This window comes from Hypanus sabinus, chromosome 20, assembly GCF_030144855.1.
Source record: "Hypanus sabinus isolate sHypSab1 chromosome 20, sHypSab1.hap1, whole genome shotgun sequence".
NCBI lineage: Eukaryota > Metazoa > Chordata > Chondrichthyes > Myliobatiformes > Dasyatidae > Hypanus > Hypanus sabinus.
The window spans coordinates 64,500,172-64,525,669 of record NC_082725.1 but is presented as its reverse complement, the minus strand read 5'-3'; the positions used below and the strand labels follow the sequence as shown (position 1 = coordinate 64,525,669).

Here is a 25,498-nt window from a genome sequence, read left to right as displayed (position 1 = left end):
TAACAAATTTAGCAGTTTACATTTTCTCCAATTAACTCCTTAATTCTCCAAACTACAAAAAAATGCAAGCAACTATTATTATTACATCCTTATCAATAATTCTAAAGCCACTTAAACCAAGGAATTACTCTGAGCTACAACCACTTTTGCATTATGCATAATCATCTCAGCAATCATGCAGGCACAGCAAAATCCAAATACTGTATCAGCAACTGGGTAAATTAACCTTTCGTACTGTTCTTCATCTTAGCTGTAAAATCTCTGTTCTATACTTTGTTGCTCGGTGTAAGGAAATAGGATTTTGGCTTGTTCTTTTTCAAAATAGTGCCATGTGCTAGTTTTCATATCTATTAATATCCACTAGAATGAAGAGGACAGAGTTAGGACTGGAGTTTACCATCTGATCTGAAGAAGGCTCCTCCAGCAATGCAACACCTCCTTTACTGATCTGCTTCCTCAGCTAGAATTCTGAGCTCCTGAACGGAGGGTTGAGTTGTTGATCTAATATCTGTGATGAGAACGTTAATAAAATCTACACCTCTAGATTTATTCCTTAGTTTGTACCAATAGCCAACCTTCATGTCAATCACTGAAAATTTCCATTCCTTCCTGATCATTTGCTGTGCCTGTATGATTGTTGAGGTGATTATGCATAAGGTAAAAGTGATTGTAGCTTAGAGTAATTTCTTGGTTTAAGTCTTCAATGATGACATGTGTCGAAAGGGAAAATTATGATGCAACTCAGAGAATACATAGTATCGATGACTCTTTGGTCACTGACAAACTATGAAATCGTATCCCAGCAAATCATCAACAAAAGGCAAGAATGAAAGTGAGCAACAAACAGAAACTTTGGTAGACAATTAAAAAATAATGTCAACTCTCACCTCATGGTTTGTAAACAGTCTGACTCCTTCCACTTGGTGGAAGACTGGATAGTGGTTTCTGTCAATTTCATCTCGTCGATAAACATCTCCAAATACCAGAAATGCATTGAGGCCTGCACGAATAAGATCTCGTTGATGAGCAGAAGTATGAGCCCTCAGCATGTTAGTTTTATTGAGGTAAAAGTTATCACCTTTCTTTCTGCTTGCATGATCTGATGGTATAAGTAAACTATCAAAGTTCTGCTCTGTGGTAACCACAGGGGACAGATCATCATACACTGAATAGAGTGGACTCGTATGGTGACTCAAATAATGTGCATAGAAATGGTCCTTAATGCGCTCCTTAATCAGCCACAATGGGTGGCTTCTTTGGTTCTGTAAACATTTCCCCACTTTAGACAAAATCTTTGGTGTAACATTTGTATAGTCATCACGAGGATAGAATTTTCCAAAGAGTTCGAATGCATCGTTGTGCATTCCGCTGAATGCTGGACCTGATGTTTTACTTCTGGCTTGCTTTACATTTCTATCTGCATATCTTGATGGTAAATGAAGAGATAGTAAAATCTTCTGAAATCGTGGAAATGGGAAGAATTTACAAGGTATCTTCATTGTTACCAATCGACCTGAAAACAAAATTATCTTTGTATTGAGTTTGTATATTACTCAAACACAGTGAATAACTCAACTCAATATTATCAATTAATAAACAACAGAAACAAAATGACATCTAAGAATTTGTGTATTAACAGAGTTTTTCTAGAAAGCATTTTAAGGTCAAATTAAGTAATAATAGATTAGTAGATATATAGGAAAGATTAACAGCAAAATCACTGATACAATTTTAGATGAATACAAAATACACTTTTCCTCTGCTTTTACTTTAGCAGTGAAAATTATAAATAATTAAATAGAGAATAAGCATTGGTCAAATTAGACACTCAAATACAGCGTTTGAGATCTATCTATAAAACAATGCAAAAAGAGTTAAATTATATGGAAAATATGCCATGTTGTTGAGAAAATTTGTTCTGTATTCCTTAAGAGGTATAAAGAAAAAACAAAGTGTGATGTTATTAAATCATACAGAATCTAAACAGGAATGACGGAGGGTGAGGGGGATGAGTGATGTCAAAATCCTTCCACTACGGTACTGGAAGCACAGGTTAAAGTGGGCAGTAACTTAAGACTAAGATACATAAGAACTTCTGGTATTCTCTAGCCCATTGACTTGAGGACACTGGATCACTAAAGCTTTAAATAAGGAGGTAGACGAATTATGAAAGCTGAAGGAATATAGGACTATTGAGAACTGCCACTGAAGCAGTGATGAGGCCAGGGAGAGATCAGTCATGATCACAACGAGTGGTGGGAAGGCTCAAGGGGCAAGCGGTCATTTCCTGCTCCTATTTTCTTTTTATACTAAACTGTAAAGTTTAAGTCTTTGGGTGATAATCATTTACCCAATCAAAAAGAAAGTAAGTCAAAGTCCCAAGTTTGTTTTCCAGAATAAGAACCAGCTACATTTTCAGGGAACCATAACAATCCCATAGATAGAAATCATTATGCATTCTGCTACTAAGTAATTTTCTCTTAATGGATTTCTGAGAAATACAAATGAAAATTTTTATATCACATTTATGGAATAAACAACTGTAGACTTGTCTTATTAATATACAATCCTGAATGTGAAACACAATCAAAATTCAAAAGTAATAGTTCCTTACGTACATAATTCACAAAACTCATTAAAAACCTGTATGTATACAAATGAGACACTACCTTCTTTCTTTAACTGTTCATGTCTTAATATGTTTCATTTTCTTGAAACAGGAAATTATACAATACCATTCTTTACCCCAATTTTCTTCAATATTCTTCTCATTTAGCAGAAACTGGTACTGCATCTAACAGATCACATTTGCTTGTATACGTAAATCTCCACCAAAGTTATGTGCATTTCTTTTAAACTTAATGGAGTTTTGAAAATGTATCAGTTCCCAGTGGAGAATGAACTGATCAGAAATCATTCAAAACTAATCTAGGTATTTGTAGTTGGGCACATTGGTCCGCTCAGATAGATGCTGTGAAAATTTCTTAGTGACTTTATAACAGCACATCATGTTTTCAGGTCATTGAGATTTGATTTCTGATTCCAGCAGCAAGCAGATTTATTGATATACAATCCTACATGGTAGGTTTTCGCCAAGCACAAAACTCCTCAAATTACCTTAAAGGATCCTACACCATATCTCATATACCTTCTTTTACACTACACTGCACTGCACTGTAGGCACAAAAAAATATTTTACGTTGTGTATAACCATATAACAATCACAGCACAGAAACAGGCCATTTCGGCCCTCCTAGTCCGAGCCGAACTCTTAATCTCACCTAGTCCCACCCACCCGCACTCAGCCCATAACCCTCCACTCCTTTCCTGTCCATATAACTATCCAATTTTACCTTAAATGACACAACTGAACTGGCCTCTACCACTTCTACAGGAAGCTCATTCCACACAGCTATCATTCTCTGAGTAAAGAAATACCCCCTCGTGTTTCCCTTAAACTTTTGCCCCCTAACTCTCAAATCATGTCCTCTCGTTTGAATAACGTATCTCGGGATTACCGCCTGTGCCAAGTGACAGTGATTAGAGGACTAGAATGAGGTGGAGGATAAATGCATAGCTGAAGGATTGGAGCAGGGGGCAGGGATTCAGATTTCTGGATCATTGGGACTTTCTTGGGGCAGGAGTGATCTGTACAAAAAGGGTAGGTTGCACTTGAATCCCAGGGGGACCAATATCCTGGTGGGGAGATTTGCTAAGGTTATTGGGGAGAGTTTAAACTAGGATTGCTGGGGGTCGGGAACCAAACTGAAGAGACGGAGGAAGAGGTGGTTGGCTCACAAACAGAGAAAGCTTGTAGACAGTGCGAGAGGGAGGATAGGCAGATGATTGATAAGGGACGCGCTCAGACCAAAAGTTTGAGATGTGTTTATTTTAATGCAAGGAGTATTATGAACAAAGTGGATGAGCCTATAGCGTGGATCAGTACTTGGAGCTATGATGCAGAAAAGGACGAAGACACAGAGGGATTGTCTATAGAGTCTCTGTGGGTAGAGGTTAGAAACAGGAATGGTCAATAACACTACTGGGTGTTTTTATAGTAACAGAGACATCGAGGAGCAGATAGGGAGACAAATTATGGAAAGGTGTAATAATAACAAGGTTGTTGTGGTGAGAGATTTTAATTTCCCAAATATTGATTGGCATCTCCCTAAAGCAAGGGGTTTAGATGGCATGGAGTTTGTTAGGTGCATTCTGGAAGGTTTCTTGACACAATATGTAGATAAGTCGACAAGAGAAGAGGCTGTACTTGATCTGGTATTGGGAAATTAACCTGGTTAGGTGTCAGATCTCTCAATGGGAGAGCATTCTGAAGATACTGATCACAATTCTATCTCCTTTACTATAGTACTGGAGAGGGATGGGAACAGACAAGTTAAGAAAGAATTTAATTAGAGTAAAGAGAAATATGAGGCTATCAGGCAGGAACTTGGAATCATAAATTGGGAACAGATGTTCACAAGGAAATATATGGCAGAAATGTGGCAAATGTTCAGGGGATATTTGTGTGAGTTTCTGCAGAGGTACATTCCAATGAGACAGAAAGAGGATGGCAGGGTATGGGAACCATGGTGTACAAAGGCTGTTGTAAATCTAGTCAAGAAGAAAAGAAAAACTTACTAAAGCTTTCAAAAAACTAGGTAATGATCGAGATCTTGAAGATTATAAGGCTAGCAAGAAGGAGTTTAAGAAAGAAATTAGGTGAATCACAAGGGGCCATGAGAAGGCCTTGGCAGACAGGATTAAGGAAAATCCCAAGGCATTCTATTAGTATGTGAAGAGCAAGAGGATAAGACATGAGAGAATAGGACCAATCAAGCGTGACAGTGGAAAAGAGTGTATGGAACCGGAGGAGAGAGAAGAAGTACTTAATGAATACTTTGCTTCAGTATTTACTGTGGAAAAGGATCTTGGCGATTGTAGGGATGACTTACAGCGGACTGAAAAGCTTGAGCATATAGATATTTAAAAAAAGGAGCTTTTGGAAAGCATCAAGTTGGGTAAGTCACTGGGTCCACATGAGATGTACCCCAGGCTACTGTAGGAGACGGGGGAGGAGATTGCTAAGCCTCTGGCGATGATTTTACATCATCAGTGGGAATGAGAAAGGTTCCAGAGGATTGGAAAGTTGTAGATGTGGTGCCCTTATTCAAGAAAGGGAGTAAAAATAACCCAGGAAATTATAGAACAGCGAGTCTTACTTCTGTGGTTGGTAAGTTGATGGAAAAGATCCTGAGAGGCAGGATTTATGAACAGTTGGAGAAGGATAACATGATTAGGAATAGTCAGCATGGTTTTGCCAAAGGCAGGTCATGCCTTATGAGCTTGACTGAATTTTTTAAGGATGTGACTAAACACATAGATGAAGGTAGAGCCATAGATGACGTGTATATGGATTTCAGCAAGGCTTTTGACAAAGTACCCCATGCAAGGCTTACTAAGGCATGGGATCCAAGGGTATATTGCTTTGTGGATCCAGAATTGGCTTGGCAAAGAGTGGCTGTAGGCGGGTCATATTCTGCATGGAGGTCGGTGACCAGTGGAGTGCCTCAGGAATCTGTTCTGGGACCCTTACTCTTTGTGATTTTTATAAATGACCTGGATGAGGAAGGGAGGGATGGGTTAGTAATTTGCTGATGACAGAAAGGTTGGGGGTGTTGTGGATAGTGTGGAGGGCTGTCAGAGATTACAGCGGGACATTGATAAGATGCAAAGCTGGGCTGAGAAGTGGCAGATGGAGTTCACCCAGGTAAGTGTGAAGTGGTTCATTTTGGTAGGTCAAATATGATGTCAGAATATAGTATTAATGGTAAGAGTCTTGGCAGTGTTATGGGTCCACAGTTTTGATTCCTGTGGATGTCATGTGATAATAGTTTCGCTTCGCTGGGAATCCATAGTTTCATTTCTGTAAGCTTCACTTGATGACGTATACCGAGAAGAGAAACACAGACCGATTGCTAGAAATTGGGAGTCGCTCGGTAAGGAGTCGTTAAGGAATCGATGGGAAGAGGGAGTAAGAGTAAAGATAGCAGGCTTCAAAAGAACCTAAAGGATTGGGTTAGCCGGCAGCACTCTGTACATTTCCAATGTGACTGACATTTCGTATAATCCATACATGGATTGTGGCACACACTTTTTGTTAACCCCTGCATGGTCTCAGGTGTCGTGTGGTGACCATTTCAGCGAAAGGGACATTCTCTGTCAGTTACTCTGTGAAATCTCACTCTTCTTGGCTGCAAACTACGGTAACTGTTTCTTCATCTCTGCAAGATTGCTTCTCCACTGTATTGTGAATCTCCAAGATCGTCTCTTTATTGTATCGTGAATATACAAGTCTCTCCTCTCACTTACTTCATGAATCACTTGGACTTTCTAAACTGCCACTCTAAGAACGTGCTTGAGTAAGACTTTGTGAAGAATTGTTTCTAAGTTTGACTGTTTGGGAGCTATAGTTGCATAACGCCGTTAACTTCAGTTTAAGTTAGTCGTTCATTTAATTTTCTATATTTCTGCGTAAATGTTAATAAATTTAGTTGTTTTGCAATAATTCCTTGACTCCATTCTACATCTATTGTTGCTGGGCCGTAACAGCAGTGTGGAGGATCAGAGCGATTTTGGGGTCCGAGTCCATAGGACACTCAAAGCTGCTGCGCAGGTTGACAGTGTGGTTAAGAAGGCATACGGTGCATTGGCCTTCATCAATCGTGGGAATGAGTTTAAGAACCAAAAGGTAATGTTGCAGCTATATAGCTGGTTAGACCCTACTTGAAGTACTGTGCTCAGTTCTGGTTGCCTCACTACAGGAAGGATGTAGAAACTATAGAAAGGGTGCAGAGGAGATTTACAAAGATGTTGCCTGGATTGGAGAGCATGCCTTATGAGAATAGGCTGAGTGAACTCGGCCTTTTCTCCTTGTAGTGATGGAGGATGAGAGGTGACCTGATAGAGGTGTATAAGATGATGAGAGGCATTGATCATGTGGATAGTCAGAGGCTTTTTCCCAGGGTTGAAATGACTAACACGAGAGGGCACAGTTTTAAGGTGCTTGTATGTAGGTACAGATGAGATGTCAGGGGTAAGCTTATGCGGAGAATGGTGAATGTGTGGAATGGGCTGCCGGCAACGGTGATGGAGGCGGATACAATAGGGTCTTTTAAGAGAGTCCTGGATGAGTACATGGAGCTTAGAAAAATAGAGGGCTATGGGTAACCCTAGGTAATTTCTAAGGTAAGGACATGTTCGGCACAGCTTTGTGGACTGAAGGGCCTGTATTGTGCTGTAGGCTTTCTATGTTTCTATGTTCTTTCTAATAAACCTGACTCTGATTCTGATAAAAGCACAGAATGCTAGAAGCTCTCAGCAAGTCGGGAAGCATCAGTTAGGAGAGAAATTGAGTCAATGCTTCAGGTCAAGGATCTTTTACCAGAACTGTAAAGTGAGGAGGCAAATCTGTATTGATTGGTTTAGTTGTGAACAGTGTAAAGGCCTATCAAAGAATATAATTGGATATAGATTAGTTACAGATAGGGACAGAGAGGTGGCAGCTAAAGTTTAACCTAGGCAAGTGAGAGTGAGGTACTCCACTTTGGGAAGTACAATGAAAAGAGAAAGCAGACAGTTAATGAAAGGCATCTTAATTACAGAAGAATCTTGGGGTCTAAGTCCATAGTTCAGTTGTTAATTATGAGGGTAAGGTGGTAAAGAAGGTGCATGGCACACTTCCAGATTCAAGATTCAATACTCAAGATCACTGTATTATCATAAAATATATAAACTAAACAACCTTGAGATTTGCTAGTTCACAGGTAACCACAAAGCAAAAAACCCCAAAAGAACCCAATTAAAGAAAAAAAAGAATGAAAATAAAAAGACCAACAAGAGAAAGATAAAAAATACAAGTCATGCAAACAAATTCCAAACCAAAAATGAGTCCTCCGATCTGAACCCTGGAGCAGCCCAGAGTAGGCCCAAAGCCCTGCTTATTAGATCATCATATTAGCAGACACAGAGCACAACAGCTGGGGCAACCTTCATAGACTCTACACCATGAGATGACCATCACAGAGAACAAGCAAAATCGGCTCTCCTCCTAACTGACACCCTGACTTTTCAATCAATCTGGGCCAGCGTTTAAATGAAACAGCGAAAGGCTTCACACCCTGGAAAGAGGAGTGAAGACCGCGGATGGCAAGCAAAATCAGCTCTCACTCTAATCTGGGCTGGAGTTTAAATTGCCGAAACAGTACATCGGATTAGGACCCAGGCACCGCTGCTGTGGAAGGCTCTAGGCCTAGACCACGCCACCCAGAGACTCACTCCGGGCGCAGATTTCATTGTCCAGCCCAAAGCCGCTCTCAGGCTCTTCAGATCAGCTCAGCACCCACAGTGATCCAACCTCACACCCAGGCCAGTTGAACGAGCATCAGAACTTGCCTTCTTTGGAAGAGGTACTGAGTATAAGAAACATGCTGCAGATACATAAAACTTCAATCAGACTGCATATGGAGTATTATATTCAGATCTGGAAGGATGTGTAGGCTGTGGAAAGAGTACAGGAGAGGTTTACCAGGATGCTACTGCTTGGATTTATGGCTATGAGTGATAAAGGAAGGTTGGACAAGCTTGGGTTATTCTCCCTAGAGCAGTGGAGGCTGAGGAGCCATCTGATAGAAGTTATGGGAATGCATAGATAGTGTAGGTAGTCAAAATCTCTTCCCCAGAGTAGAAATAATAAACACCAGAGAACATGCTTCTAAGAACAGAGCAGGATAAGTATAAAAGCCAAGTAAGGAAAACTGCAGAGAGTAATGAGTGCCCAGAATGGGTTACCGGGGGTAGGAGTAGAAATAGGTAGTTTGGTGGAGTTTGGGAATTTTAGAAAGACACATGAACATGAAGGGAACGGAGGAATCATATGGATGACGCAAAGGAAAAGGACATTCAGTATAAAATAGCATTAAGATCGATACAATATTGTGGGGCAAATGGCCTATCCAGTGATGTAATGTTCTACGTTCTATGTTAATTCTGTGAAACGAAACAAAACTAAAAAGTGAGGTGCTGTTCCTTAAATTTATGCTGGATAATTCTGGAGCGCTGTAGGACAAATACAGACGAATCATAATGGAAGTGGGGCACACTATTAAAGTGACAAATCAATAGAGGGTCAGACTGTCCATGCAGTCTGAATGGTGATATTCTTTAGTGGTTATATATTATACAATTTGTTTCTCCAACATACAGGCAATTACATCAAAAGCATTAAATGTATAATATAGAAGATGCATATATGAATTGCTGTTTCAACTGGAATAACTTGATGGAGTCCTAGACTAGTCAAAGAGTAGTATGCAGAAGTTTGGGCACCCCTGGCCAAAATTTCTGTTACTGTGAATAGCTAAGTGAGTAAAAGTTGACCTGATTACCAAAAGGCATAAAGTGAAAGATGACACATTTCTTTAATATTTTAAGATACGTTTTTATTTCCATCTTTTACAGTTTCAAAATAACAAAAAAGGAAAAGGGCCCGAAGCAAGAGTTTAGGCACTCTGCACGGTCAGTACTTAGTAACACCCCCTTTGGGAAGTATCACAGCTTATAAACTCTTTCTGTAGCCAGCTAAGAGTCTTTCAATTCTTGTTTGGGGGATTTTCGCCCATTCTTCCTTGCAAAAGGCTTCTAGTTCTGTGAGATTCTTGGGCCGTCTTGTACGCATTGCTCTTTTGAAGTCTAACCACAGATTTTCAATGATATTTAGCTCGGGGGACTGTAGGGGCCATGTCAAAACCTTTAGCTTGAGCCTCTTGAGGTAGTTCATTGTGGATTTTGAGGTGTGTTTAGGATCATTATCTTGTTGCAAAAGCCATCCTCTTTTCATCTTCAGCTTTTTTTTTAAACAGACGGTGTGGTGTTTGCTTCCAGAATTTGCTGGTATTTAAGGGAATCCATTCTTCCCTCTACCAATGAAATGTCCCCCGTGCCACTGGATGCTACACAAGCCCAAAGCATGATCGATCCACCCGTGCTTAATAGTTGGAGAGGTGTTCTTTTCATGAAATTCTGCACCGTTTTTTCTCCAAACATACCTTTGCTCATTGCGGCCAAAAAGTTCTATTTTAACTTCATCAGTCCACAGGACTTGTTACCAAAATGCATCAGGTCGGCTTGTTTAGATGTTCCTTTGCAAACTTCTGACACTGAATTTTGTGGTGAGGATGCAGGAAAGGTTTTCTTCTGATGACTCTTCTATGAAGGTCATATTTGTGCAAAAGAAGCTCATATTTGTGCAGGTGTTGCTGCATAGTAGAACAATGCACCACCACTCCAGTGTCTGCTAAATCTTTCTGAAGGTTTTTTGCAGTCAAACAGGGATTGTGATTTGCCTTCTAGCAATCCTACAAGCAGTTCTCTCAGAAAGTTTTCTCGGTCTTCCAGATCTCAACTTGACCTCCTTCATTCCTGTTAACTGCCATTTCTTAATTACATTACAAACTGAGGAAACAGCTACTGGAAAATGCTTTGCTGTCTTCTTATAGCCTTCTCCTGCTTTGTGGGCATCATTTCTTTTAATTTTCAGAGTGCTAGACAGCTGCTTAGAGGAGCCCATGGCTGCTGATTGGTGCAACAAGGTTTGAGGAGTCAGGATATTTATAAAGCTTTGAAATTTGCATCACTTGGCCTTTCCTAATGATGACTGTGAACAAGCCATAGCCCTAACAAGCTAATTAAGGTCTGAGACCTTGGTGTAAGTTATCTGAGAGCTCAAATCTCTTGGGGTGCCCAAACTTTTACCTGGTACCCCTTTCCTTTTTTTCACTCTAAAACTGTACAAAACAAAAATAATACACTAATCTTTCTTAAAATGTTGAAAAAAATGTTTCATCTTTAACTTTATGACTTTTGGAGATCAGGTCATCTTCTACTCACTTAACTATTCACAGTAACAGAATTTTGACCAGGGGTGCCCAAACTTTTGCATGCCACTCTATACAACACAGAAACAGGTCCTTCAGTCAATATATTTGCCCATTTGCCTGCATTAGGATTGTTGCCTTGCCTATTTATATGCCTTTCAAAATACCTCTTAAACCATAGAAATCGTAGGTGGTAAAAAGGTAGTGGTTACATATCTTGTGGATGCATGGGTAAATTCTGAGAATTTAACTGGTCAGAGGAGATGGAAGAGCAGGCATTGACTAAAAAACACTCACGATACAAAATCATGCATTGAAAGTACTCAACATTCTCTATTGATGAATAAACTAAACTACAATTTTTTTAATTCACTTCCAAGTTCCTGATGCTACTTGGTAAACAAGACATTATGCCCCATTCCAATCCCAGAGCTAACTATTGTGAATTAATGAATGGAATCCAATTCAAGAAAAACAAAGAAAGGTCTTCAAAAGCTGCGAAAGAAGAGAAAACCACACTGAGGCGAGGGCCTCCGTCAGTCAGAGTTAACCAGGAATACTGTATCCTAGCTTCTAGCTACGCAAGACTGGGCAGTATGATATGGAAAGCAAACTCGCCCCTCTCCATGCAACTGATGAACCCAAAGGAACGGCAGAAACTGATACAGTTTAGTACCAGCAGCATTGCAGGAGTTGCCAGTCAGCACTGAACTCAGTGTAGGACTGCTTTGGGGACTCCAGCTCCAGGTTTTTCTATCAGGATTTACTCCTGAAACCTTCCTCATGAGTGGGTACAGCCACAAGACAATGGAGGTTTGAGATAAAGAGTTTTCCTTCTGTTAGATGAGCTGCCAATCATGGCTGACGAGCCCCATCTGCCCAAAGTGACTGGTTTTAAGGAGACAGTAACCTGCCTTTGCCAGCTGGTAGTGCTACAGTACAAAATGTCATGCTGGTTACGGTAGGTTTTAGAAACCAACTGCAACTTCTGATTAATCAATGAGGGCAGGGGTTAATAGCATGCCTGTAGCAAAAAGTAGAGAATTTCTTGTTAAGGGAATTATTGTTTTCAAATGTCATTGTGGTGCTGACTTTTTTTCTAAATTCCATTTCAAATCATCTTCAATTTCACTACAAGGATTAGCAAAAATGAATTCAATTGCATTGAATAAAGGTATAAAGGCATGCAACAGAGAAATGGTGATACACCACAACACTCTGACCTCAATACATGCAACTTGTAAGTTTAATGCAACTCACATATATATAAATGAATTCTTCAAACCATATTTTATAGCAGCCTGATATACTTATACAGGTAACTTAAGTTTAATGTTTATCAACAAAATATATTAAATGAAATATGGCCACTATTAGTAAAACGGATATATCTGTTACTGCAATTATTCAAATGATCCAGCTGTTTCGTGACATAGTAATTTTAGTTAATCATACCCCATCAGAGCCCTGGGTTTCTTAGAAAGGATTCTGAATTGACCAAATGACGTATAGCAATAGCAGAATCTTGCTGTTAAATGCAAACATTTACCCCTTTGAACAAAAGGACAGTCAGAATTTCAACAGTTATCTAAATGCAGAGGACCAGCACTGGCCGACATATTCTAGATAGCACTGCCAGTAAACTTCATGTTCTGCACTTCATATGGTGTGGAGCCCACATTTTTGAAGTGCTGCAGCATCTATATGGGGGGGGGGGGCGGGGGGGGCGGGGCTGGAGAGATCTATTTACATGAACCTGTTGTAAGGAATAGCACTAAAAGCAAGTTGAGTTACATTTTATTATATTATTGTATTTGCAGCCATGTTTTTAAGTATTGAAAAGTATTGTAACATTATTAAGTGATCTTTAACTTGGATAATTAATAACTAGAACTTAATCTTTAATTTCTAATAATTTTCATTTGTCTGAGGATATGTCACAGGTTTCTCAGCAATTCTATAGCAAGGCACATTCATCAAATTATACTGCTTAAAGCATCATTGGTTGGGACTAAGATTCCTTCTGCCAGCAAGTTGTACCTTGCAGATTTGAATTAAGGTAAGTGAGGGGAATGAGAGATCAGTACAGCAAGTACAGCAAATTCTGTACCAATATCTTTAAATCTGCAACTGTGTTTTTTCTTAATTCAAACCTAAGTAAGCATAGACAACATTTAGGAATGGCCCAGTAAGTGTAGATATGTTGGACAATGGCAATCTGTAAACACACTACAGCCATATCACTTATCCTTGACATTCAATGGCACTACAATCACTGAGCCCCTATCATCAGATTCCTGTAGATTCACCACCGACCAGAAACTTATCTGGATCAGACATGAATAGCAGAGACCTGCTATCCTTTAGCAAGGGACGACTCCTGATAACCCAATGCCTTTCCATCAGTTACGAGGTCAGTTTACATGATGGAAGACTCAACACATTCAGTCACTCCATCGCATCCACACTGGCTATCAAGTACTCATCTACATTCATCTCATTAAATAAAACTTGGTCCTTACACTCCTAAGTGCCTTGGTGATTCAAGAGTTCAGAAATTTTGTGAAGACCATAAAACTCTGCCTTAACCATCCTCTCAGCAGCTCATTCCACGCTCCAAGAACCACACCGGGCAACAATCTCCTGATTTAATCTGAGCCTAATTACACCCAGAACAATTTATAATGACCTATTAACCTATCATCTCGTACATCCTTTGACTGTGGGAGGAAACCGGAGCTCCCAGAGCAAACTCAAGCAGTCAGGGAGAGAACATAAACACCTCCTTGCAGTCAGCAGTGGGAATGGAACCCTGTACTGTAGAGTGTTGGCTAACCACTATGCTGCTATGCCACCCCAATATAGAACAGGACAGCACTCTTTGGCCCACAATGACCCTCCAACCACCCTCTGAGTGAAATAAAATATATCCTCTAAAATATATAAACCTGTTACTGCTTACCTTAAACCTACACCCTTTAGCTTTGACACAACTGCTGTGGAGAAACGTTTCCAAATGTCTATCATATCTACACCCCTTCATCATTTTGTGTACCTGTTTCAGGCCCCCTCCACCATTTCTGTATTCTTTTTAAGACACTGGTTATATTGTCTCAGTAACATCACTGTATACTTCCCTTTTCTCAGAAAGACAACTTGTCAATTTAATGGAGAACAAATGAAACATGAAATGTTTGAAGAACTGACAAGTATCATCTGAGAAAAGAGAAGACAGTCAATGTTCTGGTTCAAGTTTATTTTCCTGCCCATACAGATGCTTTCATTCCATGGAGGTCAATCCTGACAACCCTATTTATGTAGTGTCTTTTGGAAATCCATATATATAATAAATAACCACATTTCTCTCATCAACTTTCTCTGTTACTTTATGAAAAACCCTATCGAACCAGTCAGATCTATGCTGTTTTTTTTTCTCATCAATCCACACTTGTCCAAGTGACAATTAACTCTATCCCCATTGCTTCCAGAATCTTCCCAACACCAAAACTAAATAGCATGGTTTGTTTTTTGGAGGATATACGGCTTACAATATCCTGGTCCACAAGCCCACACTAAAATATGATGTTTGAAAAATTATCATTAGGGCCTCAATAATTTCCTCCCTTGCTCCCTTCAGCAACCTAGGATCCATCCCGTGGTACTAGGGTTTTTATGTGCAGGTAGACGTTTTAGTATCCTTTATCTATCTCAGCCACGTTTTCCTTTGCCAATTTTCCAGCAACATCTTCTTCGCTAATGAAGACTGATGTAAGGAGCTCATTATCATCTTAGCTATACCCTCTACCTCCAAAGATGAATTTCCATTATGGTCTCTGATCAACACACATTATCACTTTCCTAGTTCCCATTCATATGCCTACAGAATGATTGTGAATATGTTTTCTGTCAGTCTTTTCTCATGCTCGCTTTGTCTTTCTTATTTTGTTTTTTGCTTCTCCTCTGAACTTTTACAATCATTTTTTTATTTATTCATTTTCAGGATCTTCCCTTCCTTAATCTTCCTCAAGCATGGCAATGAAGCCCTTTCTTGACCTACTGGAATTTTCTGGTGGAAGGTACTCCCACTGTGCAGCAGATGAGGGTGTGCCAGGATTCAGACTCAGTGATGATGAAAGAACACTGATCTGTTTAGAAGTTAGGATGTTTTGTAACTTGGAGGAATACAAGTAGGTTTTGGTGATCCAACGTACCTAAAAGCCTAGCTTTTGTTGGTGAGAGAAGTTACAGGTTTGGTTCCTAGATGTTAACAGCTCACATCTGGTCATTTACAATTTTACAGTTCCTCAGAAGTCTGTTCATTTGTGTTTTTTTTTTGTAATTCTATTTATTTTCTTAGTTATCTAGGAAGCTATTCCTTTAGTTACCCCTGATGTACCCAGAGAGTAGCTGAAATATCGTCACTTAAAGGAACCCAATGTTCAATTACAATTTTCCCAAACTTTGATATCAAATTACACAGGCCAAAGTAAAACCATTCTCATCTCTTGAAAGCAGTCCTTCTACAAATAATTATCTTTACCTTGGAGTGGCCAATTACTACAGATACTCAAGGTTTTCCTTGGCACCTGTGATGGAGACCACAAATCCATTCATCACCTGAGATAACATGGAAATGTGTTCTATAAACATATTTAAATACTGCTATAAATACTACTAAAAATTATACAGAACTATAAAAAGTAAAATCATATTTTACACTTGCTATTACAACTTTGGAAGACAAGGTTATGCATTATGTGTTGTAGGAAACAATGTGTGTATTTCTGCAAATGATGCACATAAAAATGTAGCCAGTAGTCTTTTAATTCAACTGATTAGGGGAAACATACAGGATATTCTCAAAGGATCAACTTCAATATTTCTAGTGGGTTCAGGTTCATACTTCCAAGGAGAAAAATCAATAATATAATTAACAAGCACTGACAATAAAAGAACCAAGTATTTCACATGAATGTTTGAATATCTGTGGTGAGGACTGTTGGGTTTTGTCAATTTCTTCTAACAGTTTAATTTGTTAGAACACTATGCAGCTCCTTTAATTTTGGACATTTAAGCCATGTTATCTGTCATTAGATTAGACAAAGTATTTAAGGTAAAGCTTCGGTTTCTGCATGAAGAATTACATCCACCTCTACCCTTGCCTTGGACACACTTTTGCTGTTGGTAAAAGGAGTCGTGAAGTATTAATAAGCATATCATTTATCGGGAAATTTTGCTGGTAGTTGTGTCAGGGAAAAAAAAGGTTTTCCATCAAATGAGAACTCTGCCACCAACCTGTGTGATATAAGCCCTTTTACTTTCACTGGCATGTTAGTAAATTTTAAACATTTTGCTAACACTCAGAATTAACTTACATTATTATGAGCAGTGTAATTCATGAGGTGCATGGATTACAAAGAGAGAAAGATTATAAATCAGTAATTTCATCAAGGTAATCCAAATAAAACTCAGTAGCCCCAAATGATACTAACACTCAGACCAGGAGACCATTTCACTGAGACACAACCCATACCATGAAACAGTTTCATTGAGACACAACACAGACCAGGAGACAGCCTGGCTGAGACACCACACAGGCCATGAGACCGTTATACTAACTCAGAGCACAGACCAGGAGACAGTTCCACTGACAGCGAGCACAGACCAGGGGACCGTCTCACTGAGATACAACAGTGACCAGGACACAGCCTGACAGAGAGAAAACACAGACCAGGCGACCACTGCACTGAGACACAACACAGGCCAGGACAGTGATTCACAGAGGCTGAGCACAGACCAGGAGACAAAATGCTCAGCAGCCAGGCAGCAGCTATGGAACAGAGTAAACAGTCGACGTTTCGGGCCAAGACCCTTAATCAGGAACCTTCATGAGTGAAAACCATAGGTGGTTTTCATTTTTGCAAATATTGAGTGTAATCACATTTGATCATCCATGTGTGCAACATTAATGTTTCAGGACTCGAGGTTTGATGATATGTCATAATGGATAAATGCATCACCAAAATCCCAATTATGCCATCCAACAAAGTATAGTCGGCCCTCCTTATCCCCGAGGGATTGGTTCCAGGACCCCTCACGGATACCAAAAAACGCAAATGCTCAAGTCCCTTATTCAACCTGTCTCAATGCGATGGACCTTAGGACCCAGCGGAACCCCAGACCTTATTTAACCTGTCTCAGTGTGGTGGGTCTTAGGACCCAGCGGAACCCCAGACCTTATTTAACCTGTCTCAGTGCGGTGGGTCTTAGGACCCAGCGGAACCCCAGACCTTATTTAACCTGTCTCAGTGAGGTGGGTCTTAGGACCCAGCGGAACCCCAGACCTTATTTAACCTGTCTCAGTGAGGTGGGTCTTAGGACCCAGCGGAACCCCAGACCTTATTGAACCTGTCTCAGTGAGGTGGACATTAGGACCCGGCAGTGGAGCTCTGAATCTGCTGTGTTTCTGTTCACGAAAATAATCATGATCACGATTGAAAATAAAGTGGAAATAATAAAGCGATCAGAAAGAGGTGAAACACCATCGGTCACTGGAAAAACATTAGGCTACGTTGGTCAATGATCGGAACAATTTTAAAGGATAAAATGATAAAGGCCCTGCCCCAATGAAAGCTACAATTATTACTAAGCAACGCAGTGGTTTAATTATTGGGTATTGGGTTTTGAGTTTTTGATCCTCCACATCAACCCAGAACGGTGGAGAGCGCACTCGGGAGTGGTCGTCACTAGATCGAACTCGGGAACTTCCATTCCCGAGCTCCGCACTGAAACATACGTACTTAAGCACTTTATATGCATAGAAAGGTAAAATATATACTCAGACTACCATTTGACTAACTGATGCTAAATAACACCGGATGTACCTGTTCCCACTTACTTAGAAAGAGAACTTCCGATTTTTATCGATCCCAATCCACAATAACTCACGCACATCCTCCCATATACTTTAGATCATCTCTAGATTACTTATAATACCTAATACAATGTAAATGCTATGTAAATAGTTGTTATACTGCATTGTTTAGGGAATAATGACAAGAAAGAAGTCTGTACATGCTCAAACAACAAGTGCTGGAAGAGCAGTTCTGGGTTTTCGCGGTTGGTTAAATTTGCGGATAAGGAGGGGCCGAATGTACGAAGGATTTATTTCAATAAAGCAAGGAGAGTAGTCATTCAACTGATTATGAAGATTTCATTGGTCAGGATTTTAAAATAGCACAAAACAGCCAAGGTTTCCTCTTAAAACAATTATTAGTTTCCCAGATTACACTCAAACTTTCACAGTTTAGTGACTAAGAACGATCAATGCAATTACAAATTCCAAGAAGTAGCTACAATAAAATTTAAGAAATGAATTTACTCAGAATCAATTCTACTTAGTTTACCAGCAAGAACAGTACAGCAGAAATCCATGACAGTATACCCTGCAAGATTAACAAAAAAAGGAACATTTTTGAAAAAAGTATTTTTCCACATCTACTGCCTTCTCCTATCTAGAGAAAATTGAACTATCATCTTGAACTACTGCAGTTCATACATTAAAGGCACTCAGAAAAAAAGTAATATAGCATGGAACAGGCCCTTTGGTTCAATTCAGCCATGTTAGCATATCCAATATATTAAGCATTTCATCAAGTTTGGCCTGTAAGCTTCTCCTGTCCAAAGTAGAGTACATACTAGTTTTGATATTACCAAGTGGATTACAAGGTCATTTCAGAGTCAACAAAATTGCTGAGTCTCATGTAGATAGGGATATATTGGGATAAGAGAGATGCAGCCTGGAAGCAATCCCTTTGGGATCATGCTAACCATCAGCCATCCAATTGCACTAACAGTACATTATTTTATTTTAATTCTTAACATTCACATCAACTCCCTCCAAATTCTACCACTTACCTACACACTAAGGGCAATTACCAACCCATGTATGCTTGGGATGTGGGAGGTAATGTAAGAAATAGGAGCAGGAGTCAGCCGTCTGGCCCATCCAGCCTGCTCCACCGTTCAATAAGATCATGGCTAATCTGGCCATGGACTTATGTCCACCTACCTGCCTTTTCCCCATAAACTTTAATTCTCCCACTATGCTAAAATCTATCCAACTTCGTCATAAATAAGTTTACTGAGGTGGCTTCCACTGCTTCATTGGGCAGCTTGACCACTCTCTGGGAAAAGTACATCCTCCTCATCTCCATCCTAAATCTACTTCCCCGAGTCTTGAGGCCAAGTCCCTTAGTGCTAGTCTCACCTACCAGTGAAAACAACTTTCCTGCCTCTATCTTATCTTTACCTTTCATAATTTTATGTTTCTATAAGATCTCCTATAAGATTTGTGTTGGCGTGTGGCCTAGTGGGCAAGGCATCCGACTAGTAACCTGAAGGTCACTGGTTCAAGCCTCAGTTGAGGCAGAGTGTTTGTGTCCTTGAGCAAGGCACTTAACCACACATTGCTCTGCAACATCACCGGTGCCAAGCTGCAGGGGTCCTAGTGCCCTTCCCTTGGACAACATCGGTGGCGTGGAGAGGGGAAGGCCTGCAGCTTGGGCAACTGCCAATCTCCCATACAACCCTGCCCAGGCCTGCGCCCTGGAAACTCCAGGCGCAGATCCATGGTCTCTTGAGACCGAAGGATGCCACCACAATAAGATCTCCTCTCATTCTTTGAATTCCAACAAGTACAATCCCAGGCGACTCAATCTCTCCTCATAGTTTAACCCCATCATCTCTGGAATCAACCTGGTGAATGTCCTCTGCACTGCCTCCAAAGCCAGTATATCCTTCCTCAAGTAAGGAGACCAGAACTGCAAACAGTACTCCAGGTGCAGCCTCACCAGTACCCTGTACAGTTGCAGCTAAACCTCCACCCCCGCACTTAAATTCAATCCCTCTAGCAATGAAGTCCAATATTCAATTTGCCTTCTTGATAGCCTGCTGCACCCATAAACCAACTTATGTGATTCATGCACAAGCTTTTCTCTGCTTTCTATGAGCTAACCAACCCTCTATCCACGCTAATACATCACCCCCAACTCTATGCATCCTTATCTTATGGATAAGTCTTTTATGCAGCACCTTATCGAATGCCTTCTGGAAATCCAAGTAAATAGAACACTAGAATACTACAGCACAGTGCAGGCCCTTCAGCCCTCGATGTTGTGCCCACCCATATTTTCCTTTAAAAAAGTACTAGACACACACTACCCAGTAATCCTCTATTTTCCTTTCATCCATGTGCCTGTCCAAGAGGCTCTTAAATACCCCTAATGTTTCAGCCTCAACCACCATCCCTAGCAAGTCATTCCAGGCACCCACAACCCTGTGTAAAAAAAACTTACCCCTGATGTCTCCCCTAAACTTCCCTCCCTTAACTTTGTACATATGCCCTCTGGTGTTTGCTATTCATGCCCTGGGAAACAGGTACTGACTATCCACCCGATCTATACCTCTCATAATCTTGTAGACCTCTATCAAGTCCCCTCTCATCCTTCTATGCCCCAAAGAGAAAAGTCCCAGCTCTGCTAACCTTGCCTCATAAGACTTGTTTTCCAATCCAGGCAACATCCTGGTAAATCTCCTCTGCACTTTCTCCATAGCTTCCATATCCTTCCTACAATGAGATGACCAGAACTGAACACAATTCTCTAAGTGTGGTCTCTCCAGACATTTGGAGAATTGCAACATGACCTCTCTACTCTTGAACTCAATCCCCCTATTAATGAAGCCTAGCATCCCATAGGCCTTCTTAACTATCCTATCAACTTGTGCAGTGACCTTGAGGGATGTATGGATTTGAACCCCAAGGTCCCCCTGTTCATCCACACTCTTAAGTAACCGACCATTAACCCTGTACTCAGCCTTCTGGTTCATCCATCTGTCCAAATAATGTCCATCTGTTCCCCTCTATCCACTGCACTCATTATATCCTCAAAGAACTCTAGTAAGCTTGTCAAACAGGACTTGTCTTTGCTGAATCCATGCTGTGTCTGCCTGATGGATCCATTTCTTTCCAAACGCCTCATTATTTCTTCTTCAATGATAGCTTCAAGCATTTTCCAAACTATGGATGTTAAACTAACTGGCCTATACTTACCTGCCTTTTGCCTACATCCTTTTTTGAACAGTGGCACGACATTCATCTTTTCCAATCTGCCGGGACCTGGCCAGAGTCCAGAGAATTTTTGTAAATTATCACCAAAGCCTCTACTATAACCTCTGCCATTTCTTTCTGTACACTGGGATGCTTTCCATCAGGACCAGGGGACTTACCTATCTTTAGGCCTTTAAGTTTGCTCAGCACTACCTCTTTACTGATAGCTATTGACCTCCCATTGCAACCATAACATCTCTCCTTGGCAGCTTAGACACGTCCTCCACCAAGAAGACCGACACAAAATAGTCATTCAAAGCCTCTGCCATTTCCTCATTGCCCAATATTAATTCCCCTTTCTTATCCTCCAAGGGACCCAAGTTGACTTTCACCACCTTTTCCACTTTATATAATTATAAAAACTTTTACTATACATTTTTATATTTTTATTAGTAAATTTTCATAATCTAGTTTCCATTTCTTTATTGCTCTCTTAGTGGTTCTTTGTTGCTTTTTAAAGTTTTCCCAGTCTTTGAGTTCCCCACTACTCTTGGCAACTTTGTATACACGAGCATTTAGTTTGATGCCTTTATTTATTTATTTAGCTATCCAAGGCTGGCTCTCTTACCCTTACTGTCCTTGCTTTTAACTGAAATATACTTTTGCTGAGTACTGTTAAAAGTCGCTTTGAAAGTCTTGCATTGTCCTTCAACTGTCTCACCATATACCTTGTGTTCCCAGTCTACACTAGCCAAATCCTCCCTCATCGCATTGTAGTCTTCATTTTTTAGGCATAATATGCTGGTTTTAGATCAAACTATTGCACCCTCCATTTATATGAGAAACTCAAATCATACTGTAATCACTCTTTCCAAGAGGATCTTGTAATTACAAGATCACTAATTTTACCTGTGTCACTGCACAGGACCAAACCTAAGATAACACGTTCCCCAGTAGGTTCAGTAACATGCTGTTTAAGAAAGCCATCACTGATGTATTCTATGAAGTCCCATCCTATTTACAAGTCCCCCATGACAACTGCTGTTCCATTCTTGCATGCCTCAGATATTTATGTTTATTGCCTGTGCCATTGTAATGTTATTATTCAGTGGCCAATAGACAACTCCCACCAGTGATTTTTTTTTTCCCCTTTACTATTTCTAATCTCTACCCAGATGGATTCAATATTCTGCTCCTTAGATCTTGTATCGACTCTCATTATTGCCATGATCTCATCTTTAATTAAGAGCCTTACCCCACCTCCCTTACCTTCCTGCCTATCCTTCCATATTACCTATGTCGACAGGAAATCCATGTGGTCACAGAGAAAATGCAAACTCCACACAGACAGCAGCTGAAGTCAGGATTTAACTTTGGCATCCAGTCCTCTGAGGCAGCAGCACCACAGTGCCACTCTTTTCATGTAGACCAGACTTAGTAAGGAAAACAAGTTTTCTTTCCTAAACATTAGTACACTAGATAAGTTGTTATATCAATCAAGTGGTCTCATGGTGATCTTTATAGATAATCAATTTTATTTTCCAAATTTAATTTCCCATTTGTAATAAGTGGATTGGAAAACATTACTAAATCATGATCCCACTCCCCCCGCCCCCAGGTTAAAGGTTTTGAACTGCAAATGAGAGTTATGTGATCAGATAGAAAAATAAAGTTAAGGCCAATAATCAGCTCAGCCACAACTTATTGAATGGCAGGGCTCTTTACCTTGTTATTTCATGCTCTCGTTAGTTATTGCTATTTATTTACAGTTGCGTGCTCTCTTCTATGCTCCTACTGTTTCACTGATCCTGTTTACAATTACTATTCTATCGATTTGCTAAGCATGCCCACAGGAAGCAGAATCTCAGGGCTGTATGTGGTGACATGTATGTACTCTGATAGTAAACTTTACCTATTTTGTTCTAATGTCTAAGAGCATGATATCGACCGTGAACCATGCAATGAATATAACGCTACTCAGAAACAATAAAGATTTCATTAGCAAAGTAGCAATAGCAAATTAAGATATTCCAAAAATATAGAATTGTTGTGCAAATCAAGGAAACACATAATTCCAAACATTTACCAAAAATTTGTGTGGCCTTTCCATATTCTTGCTCTATGTCCCTGGTCCATTAGGCCCACTCCCCTCCCCCATCATCTGGGCTGAGTAGAAGGTTTCGATCCACTAATATCCTCCAGCAGTTTAGCTTCTTCTCTGGACAGATGCTGTTGAATTATGTCAGTGACATTGAAATATTTTTTGGAACAAGACAGTTAGGATGTAGAGAGACATAAGAAAGATAAAGCACAGAAGCAGGTCCTTAGGTCCACCAAGTCCTGGCTGAAATTCATCTTCACACTTATGTACTTTATTAAAACTCACGCATACGGAAAATGATTAATGTCAAATTAGCTGAATGTGACATTACTATTTAACCAGCTAAATTCTAAATGCTGAAAATTTTGAAATAGTGGAGGACTAAATAATGTTGGGATCCAGGACACTGGTCATTGAAATGTCATGAAATAATCAATAAAGCCAATGTACCGCTGGCCCATACATTTAGAACATAGAACATAAAACTTAGAAGTCTACAACACATTACAGGCTCTTTGGCCCACAATGTTGTGCCAAGCAAGTAACTTACACTAGAAATTGTCTAGAATTACCCTACCACATAGTCCTCTATTTTTCTAAGCTTCATGTACCTATCTAAGAGTCTCTTAAAAGATCCCATTGCATCCATCTCTACCACCATCACTGGCAGTGCATTCTAGCACCCATCACTCTCTGTGTGAAAAATTTACCTCTGACATCCCCTCTGTACCTATTTTCAATCACCTTAAAAATGTGCCCTCTCGTCTTAGCCATTTCGGCCCCGGGAAAAAGCCTCTGGCTATCTACACGATCAATGCCTCTCATCATCTTGTACACCTCTAACAAGTCACCCCTTATCCTCTGTTGCCCCAAGGAGAAAAGGCCAAGTTCACTCAACCTATTTTCATAGGCATGCTCTCTACTATATACCATATTCTGTACTATTAATACTATATTTAGAAGTCTAAAATATAAGGAGGGAAGTATCTAACTACAGCTATATAAAATTCCTGTTTAAATCATACCTGAAAGAAGGTGATGAGCTCTGGGCTACATTGTTCCTGGAGGCAATGCAGGATAGATTTACTAGGAGGACACATGGATTCAGATTAAAGTAATTTGTTTCTACAAAGTAAAATTGAGAAGAGTCAAGAGCAATTTGATTGTATTTTTAAAGTATGAAGAGGAAGTCATTAAAGTAAGACTGAAAGAATCAGATTTACTATCCCTGGCATATGTCGTGAAATTTGTTGTTACGTTTTTCCTATTGCAGCAACGAGAAGAGAGCATGGGCTAGGTGGTGGGGGTGTCCTTGATGATGGATGTTGCTTTCCTGTGACAGCACTCCATGTAGATGTGCTCAATGGTGGAGAGAGCTTTAACCATGATGGACTGGGCTGTATTCACTACTTTTAGTAGAATTTTTCATTCAAAGCTATTGGTATTCTCAAACCAGGCCACAATATATCTAGTCAATATACCCTCTACCACAAATCTAAAGAAGTTTGTCAAAGTTCTAGATGTCATGCAAAACCTTCACAAACTTCTAAGAAAGTATTTTCTTCGTAATTGTACTTGTATGCTGGGCCCAGGACAGAATCTCTGTTATGATAATACCAAGGAAGTTAAAGTTGCTGCCACTCTCCACCTCTGATCTGTCAATGAGGACTTGCTCATGGTCCTCTGGTTTCTTCCTCCTGAAGCTGATAATCAGCTCCTTCATTTTTCTGACATTGAGTGAGAGGTTGTTGTTGTGACACAACTCAGCCAGATTTTCAATCTCTCGCCTATACGCTGATTCATCACCACCTTTGATTTGGCCAATGACAGTGGTGTTATCAGCAAACTTAAATATGGCATCGGAGCTCTGCTTAGCCTCACAGTCATAAGTATAAAGCGAGCAGAGCAGGCGGCTAGGCACACAGCCTTGTGGTGCACCTGTGCTGATGTATATTTTGAACGAGATGTTACTGCCATCTGAACTAACAGTGGTTTGGAAGCGTGAAAATTGAGGATCCAATTATACAAGGAGATAGCGAGACCAAGATCTTGAAGCTTATTAATTAGTTTTGATGGGCTGATGGTATTGAATGTGGAGCTGTAGCCAATAAAGAACAACCTGATGAATGCATCGTTTCTGTCCAGATGTTCCAGAGTTGAGTGAAGAGCCAATTAAATGGCATCTGCTGTGGACCTTTTATGAAAGTAGGCAAAATGGAGCAAATCCAAGTCACATCATGCAGGAATTGGTATGTTTTATAAACAACCTCTGAAAGCATTTCATCATGGTGGATTAAGTGTACTAGACTATAGTCATTGAGACAGATTATCATGTTCTTTTTAGACACTGGCATAAGT

The 25,498-nt window shown here is 40.1% G+C and overlaps 1 protein-coding gene across 8 annotated transcripts in view; it reads right to left on the bottom strand.

Annotated features, from left to right (window-relative positions):
- fars2 (phenylalanyl-tRNA synthetase 2, mitochondrial) overlaps positions 1–25,498 on the bottom strand; it is a 459,304-nt gene that overhangs the window by 326,950 nt on the left and 106,856 nt on the right. For 5 of the 8 annotated variants that reach the window (XM_059945673.1, XM_059945674.1, XM_059945675.1 and 2 more), the window contains one exon: positions 888–1,513. The exons of 2 other annotated variants lie outside the window; for them this stretch is intronic. In XM_059945673.1, coding sequence (XP_059801656.1) covers positions 888–1,513 — 626 coding nt within the window. The remainder of the gene's footprint in view (positions 1–887; positions 1,514–25,498) is intronic. One more of the 8 variants, XM_059945679.1, reaches the window with a different exon arrangement.